The following is an 18,178-nucleotide window of genomic DNA, read 5'->3' as shown; positions in this document are numbered from 1 at the left end:
GACTTATCAGAAGGCTTGGGGAAGCATGGCTGGGCCTCCAGGATAGGTTAGAGCCATCAATTTACCCAAGTTACATGGCAATCCCAACAGCAACAAAAGCTGAAATAATTCATCTGGGAACAAACTAATAGGTGGTGTGAAATCACCAATTAGGCAGTCACCTATTAGGATGAGAAGAGTAGGCACACATCACTTTAGTTTATCAGTGTGTGTCGTGGTAGTTCATCATCTGTAGCTATAAGTCATACAAGCAGGGTTCAAATCAAATTAGGTACAGTAATGGTGTCAATATTGACTGCCGAGTGAATCTGAAGTGTATCCAAGGGTCCGTCCTGTGAATTAGTAAACCAGCCCTGAACTTGCAGTAGCCAGTGGGGTCCTTGTAAACCAGAGGACCCCTGGCCACACTCGCAGGACCACCAGTGGGCAGGGATGTCAAAGTGTTGGTGCTAATGCAACATTCACCAAAGCCTGAGTCAAATCCTAAACTGGTCCTGAATCCAGCCTTCCCAGCGCCTGGGAGTGCTCCATTTTTGGATCCTTTTCCAGGGTTTGTTCAGCAAAAGAGCCCTCTCGGGAGTGGGGATCGCCTGCACACAAGGACAGCTGTAAGAGCTGCTTTTACCACAGAGCCTGAGGCACAACTGATAGCAGGTGATCAAATGGCTCACACTAAAGGGACTCCGGGTAAGGTAAGGAAGGAGTACTCCAGATCCAGAAGAGCTGTAACTAACTGCTCTAAAATCAATCTGTTTCCTTCTCCCTGTTCTTCTTTGTGCTGTACTGCTTTCTTCAAAGGCAACAGTTAAATTCCTTGATGCTGACTCAGAAAGGAAGGCCTTTTTCAGCTGCAGTCTACAACCGCATCCTTGCAGCACCTATTTACTTTCCCCTGTAAATGGATTCATTCATTAGCACAAGGCTTTATTTCAGAAAGCTTGCATGCCGCCTCCTAGGGGTAAAAAGGCATGAAGGAGAAACGCCACGGGAAGTGGCATGAACACGGTGACTTGAGCACCCACAGTAGTGGAAGGTGGAAGGCAGCTCAATACCACAGCTGACTGAGGAGAGGGGACAGTGGGACACTTGCTAATCCCCAGTTAGAAGGCGGCACTCAGGACTAAAGGACTAAGCAAGCTATAAATAAGAATAAATAAATAAAAATGACGAAGAACATTCTACTCAGTAGGGCTAACTCAACTACAACTATATCCATCTAAAAGGCTAGTAGAGTATTATATAGGAAGTGTGTAGTCAGCTGAAATTAGAAGCTTGGTGCTCTTACATACATCATTGCTTTGGGCAGAACTGTAGCCATAGTTCACAAGCCTTACTTTAGCTTTATGCTTGCTTGCTTTTTCTCCATTTTTCTTGGGGAAGAACATGAAGTAGGGGAACAGGGAGGATGGCAGATGAGAAATTGCAGTGGCAGAACATAATTCCAGATGGGATACAGCCAGGGCACCAGCATTTGTGCTTTATAAAGAGGATACGAAGAAAGGGGAAGAATTACAGACACGTGTTTGAGACTCAAAGTTCATTCCCATGCTCGAGTCACCTTTCTGTCCTTCCCTCCTGTTGTGAAATATTTAGAACGTATTGCAAATATTTAAAGAAAAAAGCCCTTGCAAACAGTTCAAAACCTTTACTTTTAAATTAACCAGTACAACAAAGCCAGCAGGGCAAAGGGCTGGTAACAAAAAGAACGAGGGTCTGGTGTTAGACCTGTGACCGTCCTAGGAAGTGATTTCTAGGAATACAAAACCAAAGCTGTACTTTAGACTGACATAGTGCTTGCCTGTACGGTCCTGCCTGCTTCGTCTAGCCAAACGGAATGGAATCGTGGCAAGTTTGGACAGATCACTTGCTGTGCACGTTTATAAGAATCAAGCTGAATGGCTGTGGTTTGGAGACCAGTAATCTGCATCTTCATCTGTAGCATATGTTCCAGTCTTCAGAAACTTCCTGCTTTTATAACCACCCCTCTGCATTTTAAGCTCCCACCTAAAGCCACGCTTCAGCACAGGTTCTAAGGTTTCTTTTCACTTTGCATAGTGTAATACTCAACCACAAGTATCTTGTAAGAAAGATATGAGAGCATTCTTGAGAGAGATGGAAGAAGTTCAGGAGGGAGACTGAGAAATGTTTTTTTTTCCCTTCCCCCCTGCCCCCCCTCCACAAATGCTGACTCTCAACCTCATATGCCTACATTTCAGAAATAAAGCATCACTGAATGAGTCTTGAGCAAGACCATTTATATTAAAAGGCTTTTACACACATATCACGTATTTCACTATGAAGTTTTAATACAACAGTTTGTTGTGTTGTTTTTAATTTATTATTTAAAACTTATGGAATTGATTTGTAATACAGATTTTCTTGGATAATCAAAGCTGATGGTGTTTGGGGGCATGTATTTTCATATTCAATATAAATATCAGGCATACTGCCATCATCTATCTTAACTGCATATTTATCTGTTTTAATGCAATCATCTCCTGTCTTTTGCTTTAGACTTTTAATACTGCCTACTTAAAAAATGCATAACAAATTAGTCTAACAATAATCACCAACTAATAAAAAGACAAGTCCCCAATTACACCCTCCTAATAGATTTGCCACTGAACTGTGCTTTCAGCGACTAGAATAAACCAGAGGTGAGAGTGGTTTGGAGCACCTGCCCCCCTGCCTCCTCCCAGCCCAGGAGCCACCGCAGCATCCCCACCTTTTGCGAAACGGATGCTGGTTTTGGAGTGTTTAAGAAGCAGGGCTCTCCAGGCAAGGTGGGTAAGAACTCAGTGGGAAATGTTAAAGCTCTACCGATACTGAACCAATGGTTTCACGATGCCTGAAAGGTGCAATGGAAAGATTTTTCTGCCTCTCAGCAGGAAAATTCCTCCCCAAAAATCTGCCAGGTGCTCTTTCTATGCTCTTTCCCTATTTCAGGTTGCCTGACCCATTCATAGGGTTTTTGCTTTATCATGTTTAAATGTTTTTCTTGAATTGTGCTTATTTTAAACTTTGGAACTTAGAAGTCTGCTTCGTTCATTTGTAATTTGCTTGGTTCCCAAACCATTGAGCGCTGAAGGAATAATCAGTTCTTGTGAAAGAATAATCAGATCTTGTCTTTTTCTCCTCGGTTTCTCTCATACCTCCTTAACGAGGGCAGTTTCTCACAGCACAAACCCAGGTTCGAGTGCTCTGGGGTAGGCAGGCTGCCGAGGTGACACCCCACTGGACAGCCATCCCAGCGCCAAGTAAAAAATAGAGGGGACAGGAAGCGGCACAGATTCAGTTCTGCTCGGCTTTTATCTTCTGAAACTGTCAACGGGAAGAAGCTCCTCGGAGTGCTGTGCTGCTCCTGCAGGTTGGGCCTCTGGACAGAGGAGAGGTCATCCGCACTCACCATGAATGGCTACCGAGTCACCTCTGCAGTGACCGTACCTGCTTTGAACTCCAGCATTTTACAGCAGGAACATTCGTTTACATACTCTGTAAACTGTCAGCCAGCCGTGGCTCTGTGGAACTCTCAAAGACTTAAAGAAATGCCGTGTAGTTTCTCACAGTGTGCATGCATGAGGTTAGCTTCCACCTTTTTATCCTAAGTAAAAGGTGGAGTTACCTGCTGGCAAACGTCTCTGCCCTGCAAAGCGAGGGAGGGCCTCTGCCTCCGTATGTGATCGTGACGCACTGCTGCACTGCGAGCATTACCAGCTAGGTAAGGACAAATTAGGCAAAAATATTGAGATTTATACCCACAAACTGACTACTGCTCTGAAGATTAAAGTTTGCATGAACACAAATCCCGTATGTTCTCACCAGCTCTAGCTTTGTCTGTTGTAATCTTTCCCAGCTCTTCCTTCGAACGATGTACTGGGATATGGAGTTTGAGTCATCAGTCTGGCACTGGGGAGACAACTGCCTGAAGCGTAGGCAAAATTCCAAACTCCCAGCACCGCTGCAGCCAGAGAATAAACATGTATGTCTCCTGGCTGCTCCCATCACCTGCCTAACGTCAGCAGGTTGGCAAATGATTGTATGCAATCTCATTTCTGTGATTAGCAGGGAATGAAGGGCTTCAGGTCTGTCCTACTATAAAACTGGATGGAGGGTTAAGCTGAAAATGCTGAAGAACCCCACTCCGTACACAGCGTCTCCTTTTTCTTGCAGCCAAGCATGTATGTGGGCATGAGCTCACAAACTCGCCTTAAGGTGTTTAATGGGATACAAAAAAAAAGTGTCTTACTTCTTCAGCGGTTTTCATTCATGACTTAGCAGACATTATATAAATTCACAGCTACCAAAGTGATCCAGTCACCTGGAAGGAAACCCCCCCAGCATTGCCAGTAGCACAGCTCTGGTATTGTGACAGATGCTGATTCTTGAATCAAAGCTTGACCTTTAGGGCTTTCAAACTGTTCTGGAGAGATGAGGAAAGAGCCTCTTAAGATCATGTAGCTGTATTAAAAGGAAAGCACCTAGGGAGTGGAAAATAATAATAAAAATCTATGCAGGAACTGTGTGCTGCTAAAATGGACTCCAAGCCTGAGAGCAGGATGTTTCAGGCAGCAGCTGCAGAGGCTCCGATACGAACCAGCGGAGTAGCTGGCTACGGGAGGCTGCTGGGGTGTGGGATTTCCATGTGCTTCTGTAATACCACAGAAGAAAATACGTTTTAGAATAACATTAACCCTACTATTATCTACTATATCATTTTCCATCAGAGCTCCAGAAACTGATGCTTGCTCCACTGATTTCATACAGGGTAAAACGAACCCATATTTAATCCAAATAGTTTAACTTAATTTTTTATTTCTTACTACCAGAACAGTACGAGTGAATGTGAAAGCTCTGCTCACTCTCTCACAAGTGCTTGCCACCACCACGGGATATGAGGTGCTGTGGTGAACACCTGTGTGAGCTACCGTAAAACTGAAATCAGCGGCTTGCAAGAGAATTTACTGTGGCAACTCTATTTTCACTTTGGAAACATCACTGACTTGCCTCGCCTTCCCTGAAATCTGACATTTTCAAATTCCAGGAGAGTCTTACAGAATTAGAAATTTCATCTATTAAACTTGTCCATTACCTGAATCACAGATGATACCTGTTGGCCAGATGAATGCAGAGATTTTTGTACCGCACCTTGTTCCCAAGAACCCTTGACACAGGATTTGGGGATTCCTGGCACCTTAACGAGCATCTGAGTTTTGGGATTTGTTTGATTGATTTTTTTAAAATACACGTTGTTATAAATAAGATGTTTCAATGAATCCAGGTCAGGGTCCTCCAGATTAATCAGTGATCCTCCCTGAAACTGTGGAACCTTCTGAGATACCCTTAAGATCCAGATGTGTTAAACTGGTGGATTTTCTGTTCAGAGACGTTGCGCAGCTGCACATCAGGGTAACTAACTTGATGCATGTATTTCTCTTGCCAAGATGCTGGAATCTGGGAAGTACAGCTTGTAAGGGAAATGCTCTAGTGTGTTAGACGAAAGGCTTTCAGTTGTGGAAGATCAGTAACCCCATTGGTGACACCAGATAATCTGGAGATACGGCTGTGTTCTGGGCAGCAGGTATAAAGGCCAGGTTTGCTGATGCGTGATACCTTACCCTGACACTGCAGGCTAGCTCGGCCAGTCTGGACTGACTCATGAAAACAAGCTGTTCTCTATCAGATTCAAAAAGATAAAGATATTTCCAGATCTCAAGATCCACTTTCATTGATAGAGTCCATTTTGTTCCATTTTAGCCTCGTGACTGTAAAACTGCTGAAAACCGAAAGGTGTTAGAAAACAGATGTTTGATCTTGCGCTGAGCAGAGCCGTGTTCTGTGCCCTGGGGACTCACTACAGCTTCAGGCAGACCTCCCTGCCCAAGTTACGCAGCAGGCACTGCATCCGTCCTGTGCAGCGACAGAAGCCTGAGGCTGCACACCAAGGTGCTTCTGATCCACTTCACTAAAATCTGCTGCAAAACCGTAGCTGGATATATACACAAAAAAAGCGTTCTAGCAATTTTTTTGCTTTTAATTCAGTCATAGCCAAAAAAAGACTGTTTAATTTGAAACAAGAAGGTTCACACGCTCTCTTAACCCAAAATAACTGAAGGCCTAAATTAAACGAACCTAAATATTTTGGTTACTATTTCTGTGCCACAAGCCTGTGTTTTCAAAGCCACAAGTGCTACAGTTTCCACACCTGTTTGGGCACACTAGGAGAGTCAGTCCAAGATGATGAAATTACAGGGCTGTGTCTTAATTGAAAGGAAAATTCTTCATCTTGGAAAGCCTTGGATGCAGACTTAAACCTTCTGCACAACAGCAGAGCTAGTGAAGACAGACTCATTCTGCCTAGAATCAGTGGCCACTAAGCGTGTCCGTACAGCGGCTGGGATCTGCCATGCTGCGCTTATTTACAGCGAGCTCAGGGATCCACCTCACCGTTCGCACACCCCCACAGCGCGGTCTCGGGGGCTCTTCCCCGCTGACAGCAGGATCTTCCCACCCAGCTCCAGCCCAGCAGGGACTCATCCCGGGCGCTGGAGGAGGACACGCAAGGGGAGGTCCTCACCCTGCAGCATCGCACTCCAAGCTCCCCCTCACCTCCCAGCGAGACCAACCCAGCACTGGGCAGAGGTGAGCTGAGGTCCCAGGAGAAAGCAGATTTCTGTGGGATCCCAGCCCAAGCAATCCAGAAAGATCAAAAAGGCACTCTTCTCTTCTGGCCATACAGTAAAAACGGCACCGCAGAATTCCAGAGGCCAGCCTGGCCGATCTGCCCGCGAACCGGCATAAGGCATGGTGGAGGGGCAGCCTGGCAAGCACAGGGAGTGTTTTGCACAGAGCATTTTGCACAGAGCGGGGTTGTTTTTTGAAAATGAAAATGAGAAAAACAGCTTAAAGGAGGACAGGCTTTGCACTTTTTTCTATCCTGACCAAATGAAGGCAGAAAGGCCCTCTGGAGATGCACTGGCCATCAGAGACCACAACCCGGGCTCCAGCCAGGCTGCCAGGACCTCTTCTAACCAGGCCAAGAAGGGGAGCAGCTGCTGCTGCTCTTCCTCATTGCTTCCAGCACCATTCAGGATAGGACCTAGGCTTTGGCAGGAGATCTGTGCTAGATTTTGACCCAAATGATTATTTTGGAGATGGGAGCCTGGCCATCCCCATGAGAACATAGGAGCACTCACATGGAACTTTCCCCACCGCTTCATACTTGGCACTTTCCTCCAGGACAAGGAGTGACTGCCTGCACCTCTGCGCTTAGCCAGCCCCTTCCCAGCAGCGCCCGGTGAAAGAACAAGAGGCAACGGGCACAAATGGGAACGGAGGACATTTCATCCCAAGATAACACTTTTTTACTGTGAGGGTGATTGACGACTGGAAAAAGACTGCCCAAAGAGGTTGTGGAGATATTAAAAATCTCAGGCCTGGGTGACCGGCTCCGGCAGGTTTCAACTACGTGACCTCCAGCAGTCTTCTCCAGCCTCAGCTACTCCACGGATCCGTAACAGAGGAGTGCTCTTCACACGATGGCTACTCCGCAATTCCCACCTCTCACCCCCACCACTTGCCAACAGCCCTACAGCTCCAGGTGGGGCTGAATGTCCCGCTCGAGGTCATGCAGTGTAGCAGCGCTGGAAACACACTAAGAAACCCTGATCCTCAGCCTTTTGCTGAACAAGAAAAAACAACAGTGGCTTTGCCTCTCCCCGTTCACCCAGCGCACTCTTACATGGGGCAGGGGAAGGACGAGTGCCGTACAAAGCTGCTCCCGGGGCCCTCCCCCCTGCAGAGCACACTTCATCCTCGGGCCGGGATGTCCCGCGTCCCCGCAGTGCCGGTGCCGTGCGTGGTGCCGTGCCTGCCCTCTGAACTGAGAGCGTGCCCAAGGGACGGGGGCACATCCTGCACAGCTGGCAGTAGAACCTGGTAAGTCAGCGAAAGAAACATTTAAAGGAGACCGAAGAACACTATTTAAAACAGTATTTGGACATTATATTTTTATTATATAGCTTACAATTGCCATTATGATGATGGAGGCACAGTCTTAAAAGAAAAGGAAGTATGAGGCTACAGGTTTCTAGGTGTGAGGAAATGTAACAGCACTAAATCAACATTCCACACCAGCATTCATTTCTCCATTCCTCATACCAGAACTCAATAAAAAAGATTTTGTTTGAAACATTTCATTGGAAGTTGTAAGCAAAAAAAATTAAACATACTTTTTAATAAATAAAGATGCTTGCTTCTATTGTGTTTTGTCACCTTCACATTTTTTTTTTTGTATAAAATTTTGAGTATCTACTCTTTTAAAAGTTTATTGGTAAGATTCAAAGAGCAATTTTTAAAGCCTTGAGCAGAGCATATGTACTTTGTTTTTTAAATAGAGCACAGGTTTTATAAATAATAGTTACAGAAAACAATACAATAGACAAACTAGTAATACAATTGCATTTGTAACTCTGTGTTTCCAAGTGATATTTTGGGTTTCTGAATCCAAACTGTTTCCAACATGAGTAACATATTTACATATCAAAACATTCACATTTGGGAAATTTAGCTCCCACTTTATTTCACTTGCATTGTACATTCAAACTGGAAGATTTTTGGTTCTTCAACATAAAGCACCTTTTATAGTATTTTAATCACAAGATGAACATTCTGTAAGTCAGTATCACACCCTTGGGGGGGGGGGGTGTTGGACAGGCAACCTGTTTTCAAAGATCTGGACTCTGAATTTCTTGATGAGCTACACAGTACTCAAACATACCATGTACTAAATTCAAGTTCAAAAGACAAATCTCAGACAGTTCTTCCTACAGAGGAAAACTGGATTGAAAGGGGCTTCCTGGGTCAGTAAGCCTGGACCGCTGCTGTTCTGGCATCACTTCATACTCCTCAGAAACACAACAGCGATCTGCTTTCCACCCATGCTTGCTCTAACAGAAACTGTTCCAGAACCCAACAGCTGCTCGAGTTAAAAAGCTCCATCTCAGTCCGTGCCCAGATTTATCACAGCCACCTCACACCCGCCTGCTCTTGGGCTAACGCTGATCCTGATCCGTAGGTACGTCCTCCTCCTACAGCTTGATCCTCTGGCTGTACTTACAAGCTGCCAGCCCGTTCCCTCTCAGCCAGCATTTTACTGTTCCTTATTCCCCAATAATCATCTCTGTGCCTCTTAAGGGTCCTGGTTTTGCAAAGTAGCCTTATTTTGATCTAACTGGATCAAATAACTGGGTTTCACAGAAAATGGAAGAGCCTAGAAAAACATGTCTACTGGAAAAAAGCTAGTGATAAAGCCAACACTCCACTGTAAACAGTCAACCTATGTACAGTTTGGATGACAAAAGGTCAAAGCGCTCTGAAAACATATTCGGAAATAATTTAACAAAGTCTTCATGACACATTATTTACCAGCCAGGAATTTAATCCTAAGTTACTCCTCTGTTTCCTGTGGTAAGAGCATGATGCCCATCATTGACGTGCCACACCAGCACCTGCAGCGGTAAAACTCCCGTCTGAAAACACGCTAGGATCTGCCTTGTGTCTTCACAACTTAAGACCGCCCACGAGCACAATCCCGATGAAAATACGGAGAATATTCCCCTTTCATTTGCAGAATCTTGCCAAGAACAACACTGAGAATGAGCGTGGATAAACAGGGAAATGGAGATCTTTGGGAACAGTTTGCATTGTTGCAAAGCACTAAAACCTCATCACAATACAAACAGTTTTTAGGTAATATCTGCCTTGTAAAAACAGCTTTGTTGCTGAAAACAGAAAAACATCTTACGGAATGGCTTTACAGTAACATATCTCAGGATTTCTTAACACTACAATACATACATATAGCTATAATCTAATTTTAAAAAATATCTATATTCACGTAGAGATATTAAGAACCTAAATCCTGCAACAGAAATACTTTGTTTCTTAAACTAGCGGCAGCAACAAGTTATGTTGTTCTCCTCACAGCAGTGTAAGAAGTGTACTGATTTACTAACAGCATGTTCCATAGCACAGCTCTTCGGTTTCCGTACACTGGTATTTTCCTGGTAGTTCTCAGATAAAATGCAAAAGCTATTTACTTACAACTTTTTTTACACACATAATCTATGCGCTGACATCAGACTTCAAGTTAAAGACTAGAAACATTACAGAGATCTCTTTATTGCACTCTGAAGTGAGTACTTCTTTACAAGCACAACCTGGAATTACACGTTTACACCACGGACTGTATCTCATCATGTAATTCAATATTATTCACCCCAGCAATCGCTTCCTAAAGCCATCTCAGCAGAGAATTCAAAGAACAAGATTTGTTAAGTAAGAAACAGGTAGCAAGTTACAGGGTGATGACCACCTTTTTCTCACTGAGAATATTTTTAATATTAACAATTAAAATTTGCATTTTGATACTTCATTTCAGTAACAAATGAAGACTGTCTTAATTCACAAAGCCTGGATCTGAACATCCCAAGCAAAGGAGGTCTGGATCAATCTATGGAGTGGATTCTGGACCATTCCTGGTTTACAGACACTTACCTTCACAAGCAACTGATGTCAGTGCAGTATCTCACACATCATGAACCCTTTGATGGTGTTAGATATCTGCAAAGACTGAACTGCAAAGATTTTAAAGGCAGTCTGCGTGGCACTGGTCCAAACTACCCTGCTTCATTTAAGGAGTGCTGGTAGACCATTAGTGAGCACTACCTACGTTGTTGCCTTCTTAAAAGCGAAAAGTTCCCACTAATACCCATTCACATTGCATTCGGACGTTGCAGGAGTTTTTGGCTTAGGTGAGGCTGGGAACAAGCAAACCTCCCAACCTATTCCACCTTCCAGCAGGCGACCTTGGGAGTGTAGCGGGGCTCGGATGCACAGAGTTAAAAGTGAGTACGACGCTGGAAAGCAAACCCCAAACCTCTCAGTTACCTCTGCCCCGCAGGAATCCAGATCACAAACAGCGAGATGCTTTGAAGCTAGGAGTGTGAAAAGCTGGAACCAGGTGTTTTAAAAAGAAAAGGCGTTTGAGAGGAACCATTACTGGTAGAAGGCGGGCTATGGAAACGAGGGGTCCTGGAAGTTCTGAAGTAAGGCACATCTATCTGCAAATGCAGAACCTCCAGTATTTTTCCAGTATTTTGCAGATGCAGTAATTTGTAATTTTTTAACACAGTACTAAACCTGGCAATGCACAAAGCAGTCTGTGATAAGGCTGGGAAAAAAGTTTCTGGTTCCTTAGTTTCCTTAACTGTATTCTGACATCTGGCCAAAAAAAAAGCTATACTGCAAGCTTCATGGAATGGTAACACAGGCCTGCGTGTGAGCAATAACAGCCCCCGCACCATTTTTTTTGGTAAGTCTAGTTAAAAAAAAACCAACAAAGACCCTGGAAAGTCACTGGAAAACCAGCTTTCCACACTAAAAGTAGTACACCTGAAAAGACCTCCAGAAATGCTCAGTGCATACACAGACTTCTAGACAGCTGTTTTGGTTGGGTTTTTTTTTGCTTAGCAAGAGTGGGAGGGGAGGGGCGAGTCTTTCATAATGCCGTGTCATCATCCTCTCCAAAATCTCCCACCAAGAGTGAATGCTTGTCTGGTTCGTTAAGAACAACGCTGTTCACCGAGCGCTTGTCTGAGAAGAGAGAATTTATAGAGGCTCTACTGTAATTGATGATCCGATCCATTAAGCTCAGTTTAGGAGAGCCCGTCCCCATCTCATCAATTCCAATGCGGACACTGATTTCCGACGGGCTCTTGTGCCTCATTTGGCCACGGGCCCGGACCTCGAGTTTCTCAGAACTTGGTTTCTGGTACCTAAAAAGGGAAAAAACCAAAGATAACAATACATCTCAGGTTGGAGTAAGGTACACTGAAATACGGGAAGGAACTAGCCTACATGCTATGATCGTGCACAAGCCAGAGACATTCATCATTTGATGATAATTATACAGTGATGAAGTTTCAGATTTTGCAAGGCTACTATACAACCATAAGCTAACCCAGTGCTTTTTGGCCAGGGCTCTGAGGAACCGGTAAAGCTGACGTGCATCGCTCAGTATTTAACTGCTCCGGTGGGGCTGAGCATCTGCAAAACACTGGCAAAACTTATCTACTGAGAGCGGAACACTGTAGCCGTCACCTACCAGCTCTTCCACTCTCCTTCCAAAACCTCGTGTGGTAACAAAGGCTACAATTCCCACCACAAGGCTACGCTACCCCTAACACCATGGAGTAAGGGACAGTAACGCAGTGACAAACGCGGCAGCTTGGCTCACCGGCTGCAACAATCCTCAGTGCCAGCGCGCCGTGTACAGCTGCACGGTCCCAGAAGCCAGCGTGTCCCCACAAGATCGCACACAAACACACACAGGCCACTAAGGAATTTCCCATTCTGAACACACTTCTGATTTGTACATTTCACTTTAGAAGTGACACTATAAACACTACTGTCTGGAGTGCGTCGGACCAACCGACTCCTCAAGCAAGAGGAAAACCGAGTGCTGCTGAACACAGCCCTGCCTGATGGTCTTCAGAATTTGTTGGAGTCCCACACTTGGTTTTTTGCCACCAGAGAGAAAGACCCGAGCTTCAAATCCCCATTACAAAATGGTTCGTACTCACATCTTTAGCAGCAGAGAAGAAAGCACAACAGACACGGAGGAGGCAGCCATTGCTGCAGAGCCCATCCAGGGCTGCAAAACCAAACCGAGGGGCATGAAGGCACCTGGAAAACAGCGGTAGGTCACAGCAGGCGCACAGCATTTCATACATTAACACACACAATTCCACATGGACTGTCTAATCGTAGCTGTATTTCAATGTCAATAAATAGAATTTTAGTTCAGTGTTAAGTGACAAATATTTAATACACGACTATTTGTGTTGTACCTCTGCCAGAGCCTCCAGGTGGATACAGCTGGACGCGTCACTTACGCAGCCCGACATTCAGAGGCAGGTATGTCTTGCCTGCCTTGCAGTAAACTGCCTGTTCACAGGATCGGGCTCATTCAATAAGCCTTTTATCTTAAAGTTATTTTGATGTGCTGAGCATATCTGTAATAGCCATAACGCAGGAGGAGGACAGGGCACATATACTGCTGCAACACCCCCAGGCATAGCACGGTGCACTTACTGACAGTCAGAAATGCAGAAAATGGATACTCTTCCACACAACAGTAAATCACTGCCATCTTCTACTCGCTAAGCACGACCTTATTACTGCAGAGAACTGTTCACATACCAGCAGCTATTGGAACACCAATGAGATTATAAATTAGAGCGAAGACAAAGTTGATCCGGATCCTTTTCACAGTTTTCCTCGATAAATCTATGCTTGCTACCACATCCATCAAGTCATCCTGCAAGTTAAAATGTTTATTGGTGAGCTCAGAGACAAAAAAGCGCATATACGTAGCATCATCATACTCCTATTTTAAAGCTAACACCACACCCTGGACATTACAGGCTGAACACAGTAAGCATTCTGCAGGCTGCTCTAGTCTGTCTGCACAGCCCAATCAATCAGCACCAATTCCATTTATTCCAGACGTCATCGCAATCCAAATGACGTGCACAGCTCTAGGCACTGACCACAATTCCTGTCAAGGTGGTGTTGACGTGTAGGAAGAAGCGACTGTAAGCTTGGAGGTACCGAAATATAATTTGTTTGCCAAAGGTCAGGTTGCTTTCTCCTTTTCCCACTCCCAAACTTTAATTACCTCCACAATATACAGTACCCAGAAAATGGGGGAGTTTCCTTCATAGGATAATCATCACTACACTGAAACATGATGACGACAATCTCTTCTCTGCCCCAGTTCTCCTGGCTTATGAAGGTTGTACACCTCAGCAGCGGTCTGAATCATTCAAGACATCCTGGGCCTTCCGACCCCTCTCACCATCTCATTTTAATGAAGCACTCTTAATTTCTTACCCTAATTAGAACCACATCAGCTGCCTCAATGGCTACATCAGTACCCGTGCCGATAGCTATTCCCACATTTGCCATAGCAAGAGCTGGGGAGTCGTTGATACCGTCTCCAACCATGGCCACCCGCTTTCCTTCATCTTGTAGCTGTTTCACTTTGGCTACTTTGTGGGAGGGAAGAACCTCTGCGAACACTTTGGTGATGCCAACCTAAAGAGAGAGAGAAAGTACAAAGCTGTCTCACAGCTTTTCTACTAGCTAGCAAAGCTTCTGCTTTTAATGATGTGACTAGGAAGGCCGAGACCTATCGCTCGACCTAAGGACCAAACCCACCACAGTGTGAACAGAGCTCTGAATTCCAAGTTGAAGCTGCTGCTTCCATTCAAAAAGGCTCCTTTTGTTCCCCCTTTATTCTGAATTTAAATTACCATTTTTCACAACAGACTGGCTTTAAGCCAGCCACAAGCAGCATCAACATGACAAAACATACTTCCTGGAAGCGGCTGGTAGCAAGCTTCAAACGCGCAGGAGAACAGCTCACCTGAGAGGCGATAGATCTCGCCGTTTTGCTGTTGTCACCAGTCATCAGGACAACTTCTAATCCCATACTCTTCAAAGTATAGACTGCCAGCTCAGCTTCTGGTTTCACAGTATCAGCAATAGCTATCAAGCCGCAAAGCACCCCTAAAAGAACAGAAGGAAAGAATGAGTTTGTAATAAAGATCTTTATTGCTTTAAGAAAAAAAAAAAACTTGACTGTTTTTCCCCAGTAAGACCAATTCCAGAAGCGGTAGCATCGCCAGTAAAACACAGAATGAGAACAGCTATCAGGGCAGCAATGTCTGAGGAAACACAGAGCATGGACTGTCCAATAACAAATAAAATTAATTCTTTTCTCTTCTTTCTTCCCCTTTGCTCTCTTTGAAGTCTTTGCTTTATTGTTCAACTCTCGAGTCCGCTAAGGCAGGCAGGAAGAGGTCTTTCTCATATGGAAGTGTTACAAAATGAGCTAATGATCTCTCTTCATCAGGTGTAACGGCTATGACATTGTTACTTATTACTTTCTATTTAAATAGTGACAAATCGACCCCTGAATAAAAAAAACAGCACAGCACTGAACTTACCATCAACAGCTGCCAGAACCGCTGTGCGACCTCTCTGCTCGTGTTCTGTCATGGCTTTGTCAACCTCATTTTTAACAAGGAGGCCGTTTCTGTTCATCCATTCCCGGTTCCCAATGAGAACAGAGTATTTCTGAGAGGTCACAGCAGCTGAAGGAAGAAAACACAACCCTACTGTAATACGAATAACTGGGAAGTTTCCCTCCAGCTAATCCTATCCAGGTTCTCCCAGTACGCACTGGAATACCATTTACAGATAACCCAAGCAGAAAGTAGTTCTCAATACCTTCTGCCCTACCAACATTTCCATGTGTCCCTAACTAGACAGCCACCACGGCTTCTTCAGTCGGGGGTAGTTAAGCAGGTCAGTGGACCAAGAATCACAGGTCACAAAGACAGTGAAGAACCAAGTCCCTCCCTCAGTGCTTCCAATAGGTATCTCACAGCCCCATCGAGTTGAACGATCTAACAACGAGCTGTTCTTGATTGGAGAAGTGTGCACACACACATAATTTTGGCTAGCAAATGGTAACTTGGGATGAAGCAAAGTAAAAACAGAGCTGCAAGACAATTCCTGTATGATTTTCCAGCCCCATATTCAACATGTAACTTCAAACTGTATTTAATCAAAGTGACCTGACTGATGTGCGAGCACGACATAAACCAATGACTTCACATCTGCCTTGATGATTCTCCAGGGCAGAAAGAAGTGACCTCATTCTTATGGATCCTAAAGACACAAAAGCAAAAATTATCCCTTTCATTCTATAAATCAGAGTTAGCTTACTTGGTAGTTCAGCATCAATAATGGAAGCAGGCTGTACCAATCTGTCCATACTTTCCTCAATTTTCACAAGTGTCACATTTTTCATATTGTTTTCTTCAACCATCTTATTTTTCCTGTAGAGTAGTCCTTCAATATTGGTGACTTTACAACTAATGCCGCAGCCTGGAACTACCTGAAAATCTGTACATGTCCCAAGGGTTTCCGAGTCCAGCTCCTAAAGAAAAAGGATGCAAGCAGAGAAAAATTTAAAATATATAAAAGCATGCCACATTGTCGTGGTTTCAGCTGGGACACAGTTAATTTTCTTCTTGATAGCCAGTGCAGCGCTGTGTTTTGGATTTGGTATGAGAGTAAATGTCGATAGCACACGGATGGGTTTAGTTGTTGTTAGGTAATTTTATACCAAGTCAAGGGCTTTTCAGCTTCTCAGACCCTGCCAGCCAGAAGGCTGGATGGGCACAAGAAATTGGGAAGGGGACACGGCCAGGACAGCTGGCCTGAACTAGCCATAGGATACTCCATACCATAGAACATTATGTTGAGTGTATAAACCAGGGGGAGCTGGCCAGGGCCAGCCGATCGCTGCTCGGGGACTGGCTGGGCACCGGTCAGCGGGCGGTGAGCAATTGTATCATGCATCACTTGGGTTTTTTCCCTTTGGATTTTATTCCTCTCCCCTTCTCCCTCCTTTCCATTACAACCGTTATTAGTTTTTACTTTATTTCACATCAGTTATTAAATTCTTATGTCAACCCATGAGTTCTACCTTTTCCCCGCTCCTCCTCCCCATCCCGCTGTGTGGGCTGGGGGCAGGGAGCGAGTTGGCAGCTGCACGGTGCTTCGCTATTAGCTGCTGGCTGAGGTTAGACCACGAGATGCATTTACAAACCTCACGAAATAAAGTGCAGCCACACTAACTCTACCAGGAACAGAGAAACATCAACCATGAAAACTTAAGCTGGAGTATCCAGCACACCTAATACAGGATTAAGCGATTTATGTGGCTCCTCAACTTTCAGCTTTCCCGACTGGATACACCAATTACTTTTTAAATAACACAAGACTATTCAAACATATTAAGTACTGCAGGAGAGGTTCCTCCATAACACAAGCTACACTTTTCCCGTACAACTATCTTACCTTTTTGCAGTATTTTGTTATTGCTACTCCAAGAGGATGCTCGCTATTACTCTCTGCGGTCCCCACTATCGCCAGCATTTTATTGTGTGGTAGTTGGTTACTCTCCACTAGAAACTTCACCTGCATCACTTCGGGAGTCCCATGAGTAATAGTACCCGTTTTGTCAAATACGACCACCTTTACCTGCAACAAACCAGGAAGACTTCATTCAGTAAAAAAGCTTTAAGGTGTAGCTGCCTCAGAAAACCACCCAGTTCAACCCAATTCACTAACGATCCGTCACTTACCGACACACACCGAAGCACACGTAATTACCTACTAGGGCAGCCAGCGGTAAAACGCCACCAGCACCACCCTGGTAGCAACCTCCCTCGTTTCCTACCTTGTGTGCCATCTCCAGCGGCTCGCCTCCTTTGATCAGGATGCCGTTCTGGGCTCCCACTCCAGTGCCGACCATCACCGCTGTCGGGGTGGCTAATCCCAGAGAACAGGGGCACGCAATGCACAGCACTGTGATAGAGGCTTGGAAAGCAAAGCGGATTACCACTTCAGCTGCAGAAATGCTCTTATTGTAACCCTAGTGACAGAAGTTTATTTCAGTTATAGAAGAAATCAAACAGTAGAAACAACATATTCAACTACATGTTGCCTTTGATGTTAAAAAAAAATAATCGGCAAGTATATAAGCTAAAATACTTAATACTAAGTAGTAAAGCACAGGCAAATCATGGTAAAGGTAAGATTAATGACAAAGATAATGACTAGTTAACTAAGTTCTGTTCTATACTGCCTATACCCACAATCTGTCTTATTTACAGGACATTTTCCCAAGTAAGGTACCACGTGCTATGGTAACTTCTGTGTGCTGTCAAGCAATAAAAGATACTCTATCAACAATATTACGCCACAATGTAATAAAAGATACTCTATCAACGACAAATACAGCAACAAAGGATTTGAAGATTGCCTTCCTGGAAGCTAATAAATTCTACAGAAACTGTCATTAACTAGGAAACCTGTGATCTAAAGCAACCCTAAGGTACAAGTTAGGATCCTGATCCTCTGCTTGCATCTGCAATGAAGATTAATTCCACCGATTTCAAAGATGAATTTACACCGAGCTACGCTAACAAAACTAGATGCAGAAGTGGAGCTTGTGACACAAGGGACTTCTCTTCCCCAC

The 18,178-nt window shown here is 44.5% G+C and overlaps 1 protein-coding gene across 2 annotated transcripts in view; it reads right to left on the bottom strand.

The window, feature by feature from the left end:
- Window positions 1–7,978: 7,978 nt before the first annotated feature.
- Window positions 7,979–18,178, bottom strand: part of ATP7A (ATPase copper transporting alpha) — a 30,856-nt gene continuing 20,656 nt past the window's right edge. For both annotated transcript variants that reach the window (XM_055817997.1, XM_055817998.1), the window contains exons 15-23: window positions 17,378–17,572; window positions 16,996–17,178; window positions 15,856–16,069; window positions 15,072–15,218; window positions 14,489–14,631; window positions 13,954–14,157; window positions 13,261–13,378; window positions 12,642–12,744; window positions 7,979–11,834 (exon numbers count right to left, since the gene is read on the bottom strand). In XM_055817997.1, the coding sequence (XP_055673972.1) occupies window positions 11,558–11,834; window positions 12,642–12,744; window positions 13,261–13,378; window positions 13,954–14,157; window positions 14,489–14,631; window positions 15,072–15,218; window positions 15,856–16,069; window positions 16,996–17,178; window positions 17,378–17,572 (1,584 nt within the window). In that variant the 3' untranslated portion in view covers window positions 7,979–11,557. The remainder of the gene's footprint in view (window positions 11,835–12,641; window positions 12,745–13,260; window positions 13,379–13,953; window positions 14,158–14,488; window positions 14,632–15,071; window positions 15,219–15,855; window positions 16,070–16,995; window positions 17,179–17,377; window positions 17,573–18,178) is intronic.

Source organism: Falco peregrinus, chromosome 13 (genome assembly GCF_023634155.1).
Source record: "Falco peregrinus isolate bFalPer1 chromosome 13, bFalPer1.pri, whole genome shotgun sequence".
Taxonomy (NCBI): Eukaryota; Metazoa; Chordata; class Aves; order Falconiformes; family Falconidae; genus Falco; species Falco peregrinus.
The sequence above is the reverse complement of the archived record's forward strand: the minus strand, read 5'-3'. Positions and strand labels throughout refer to the sequence as shown.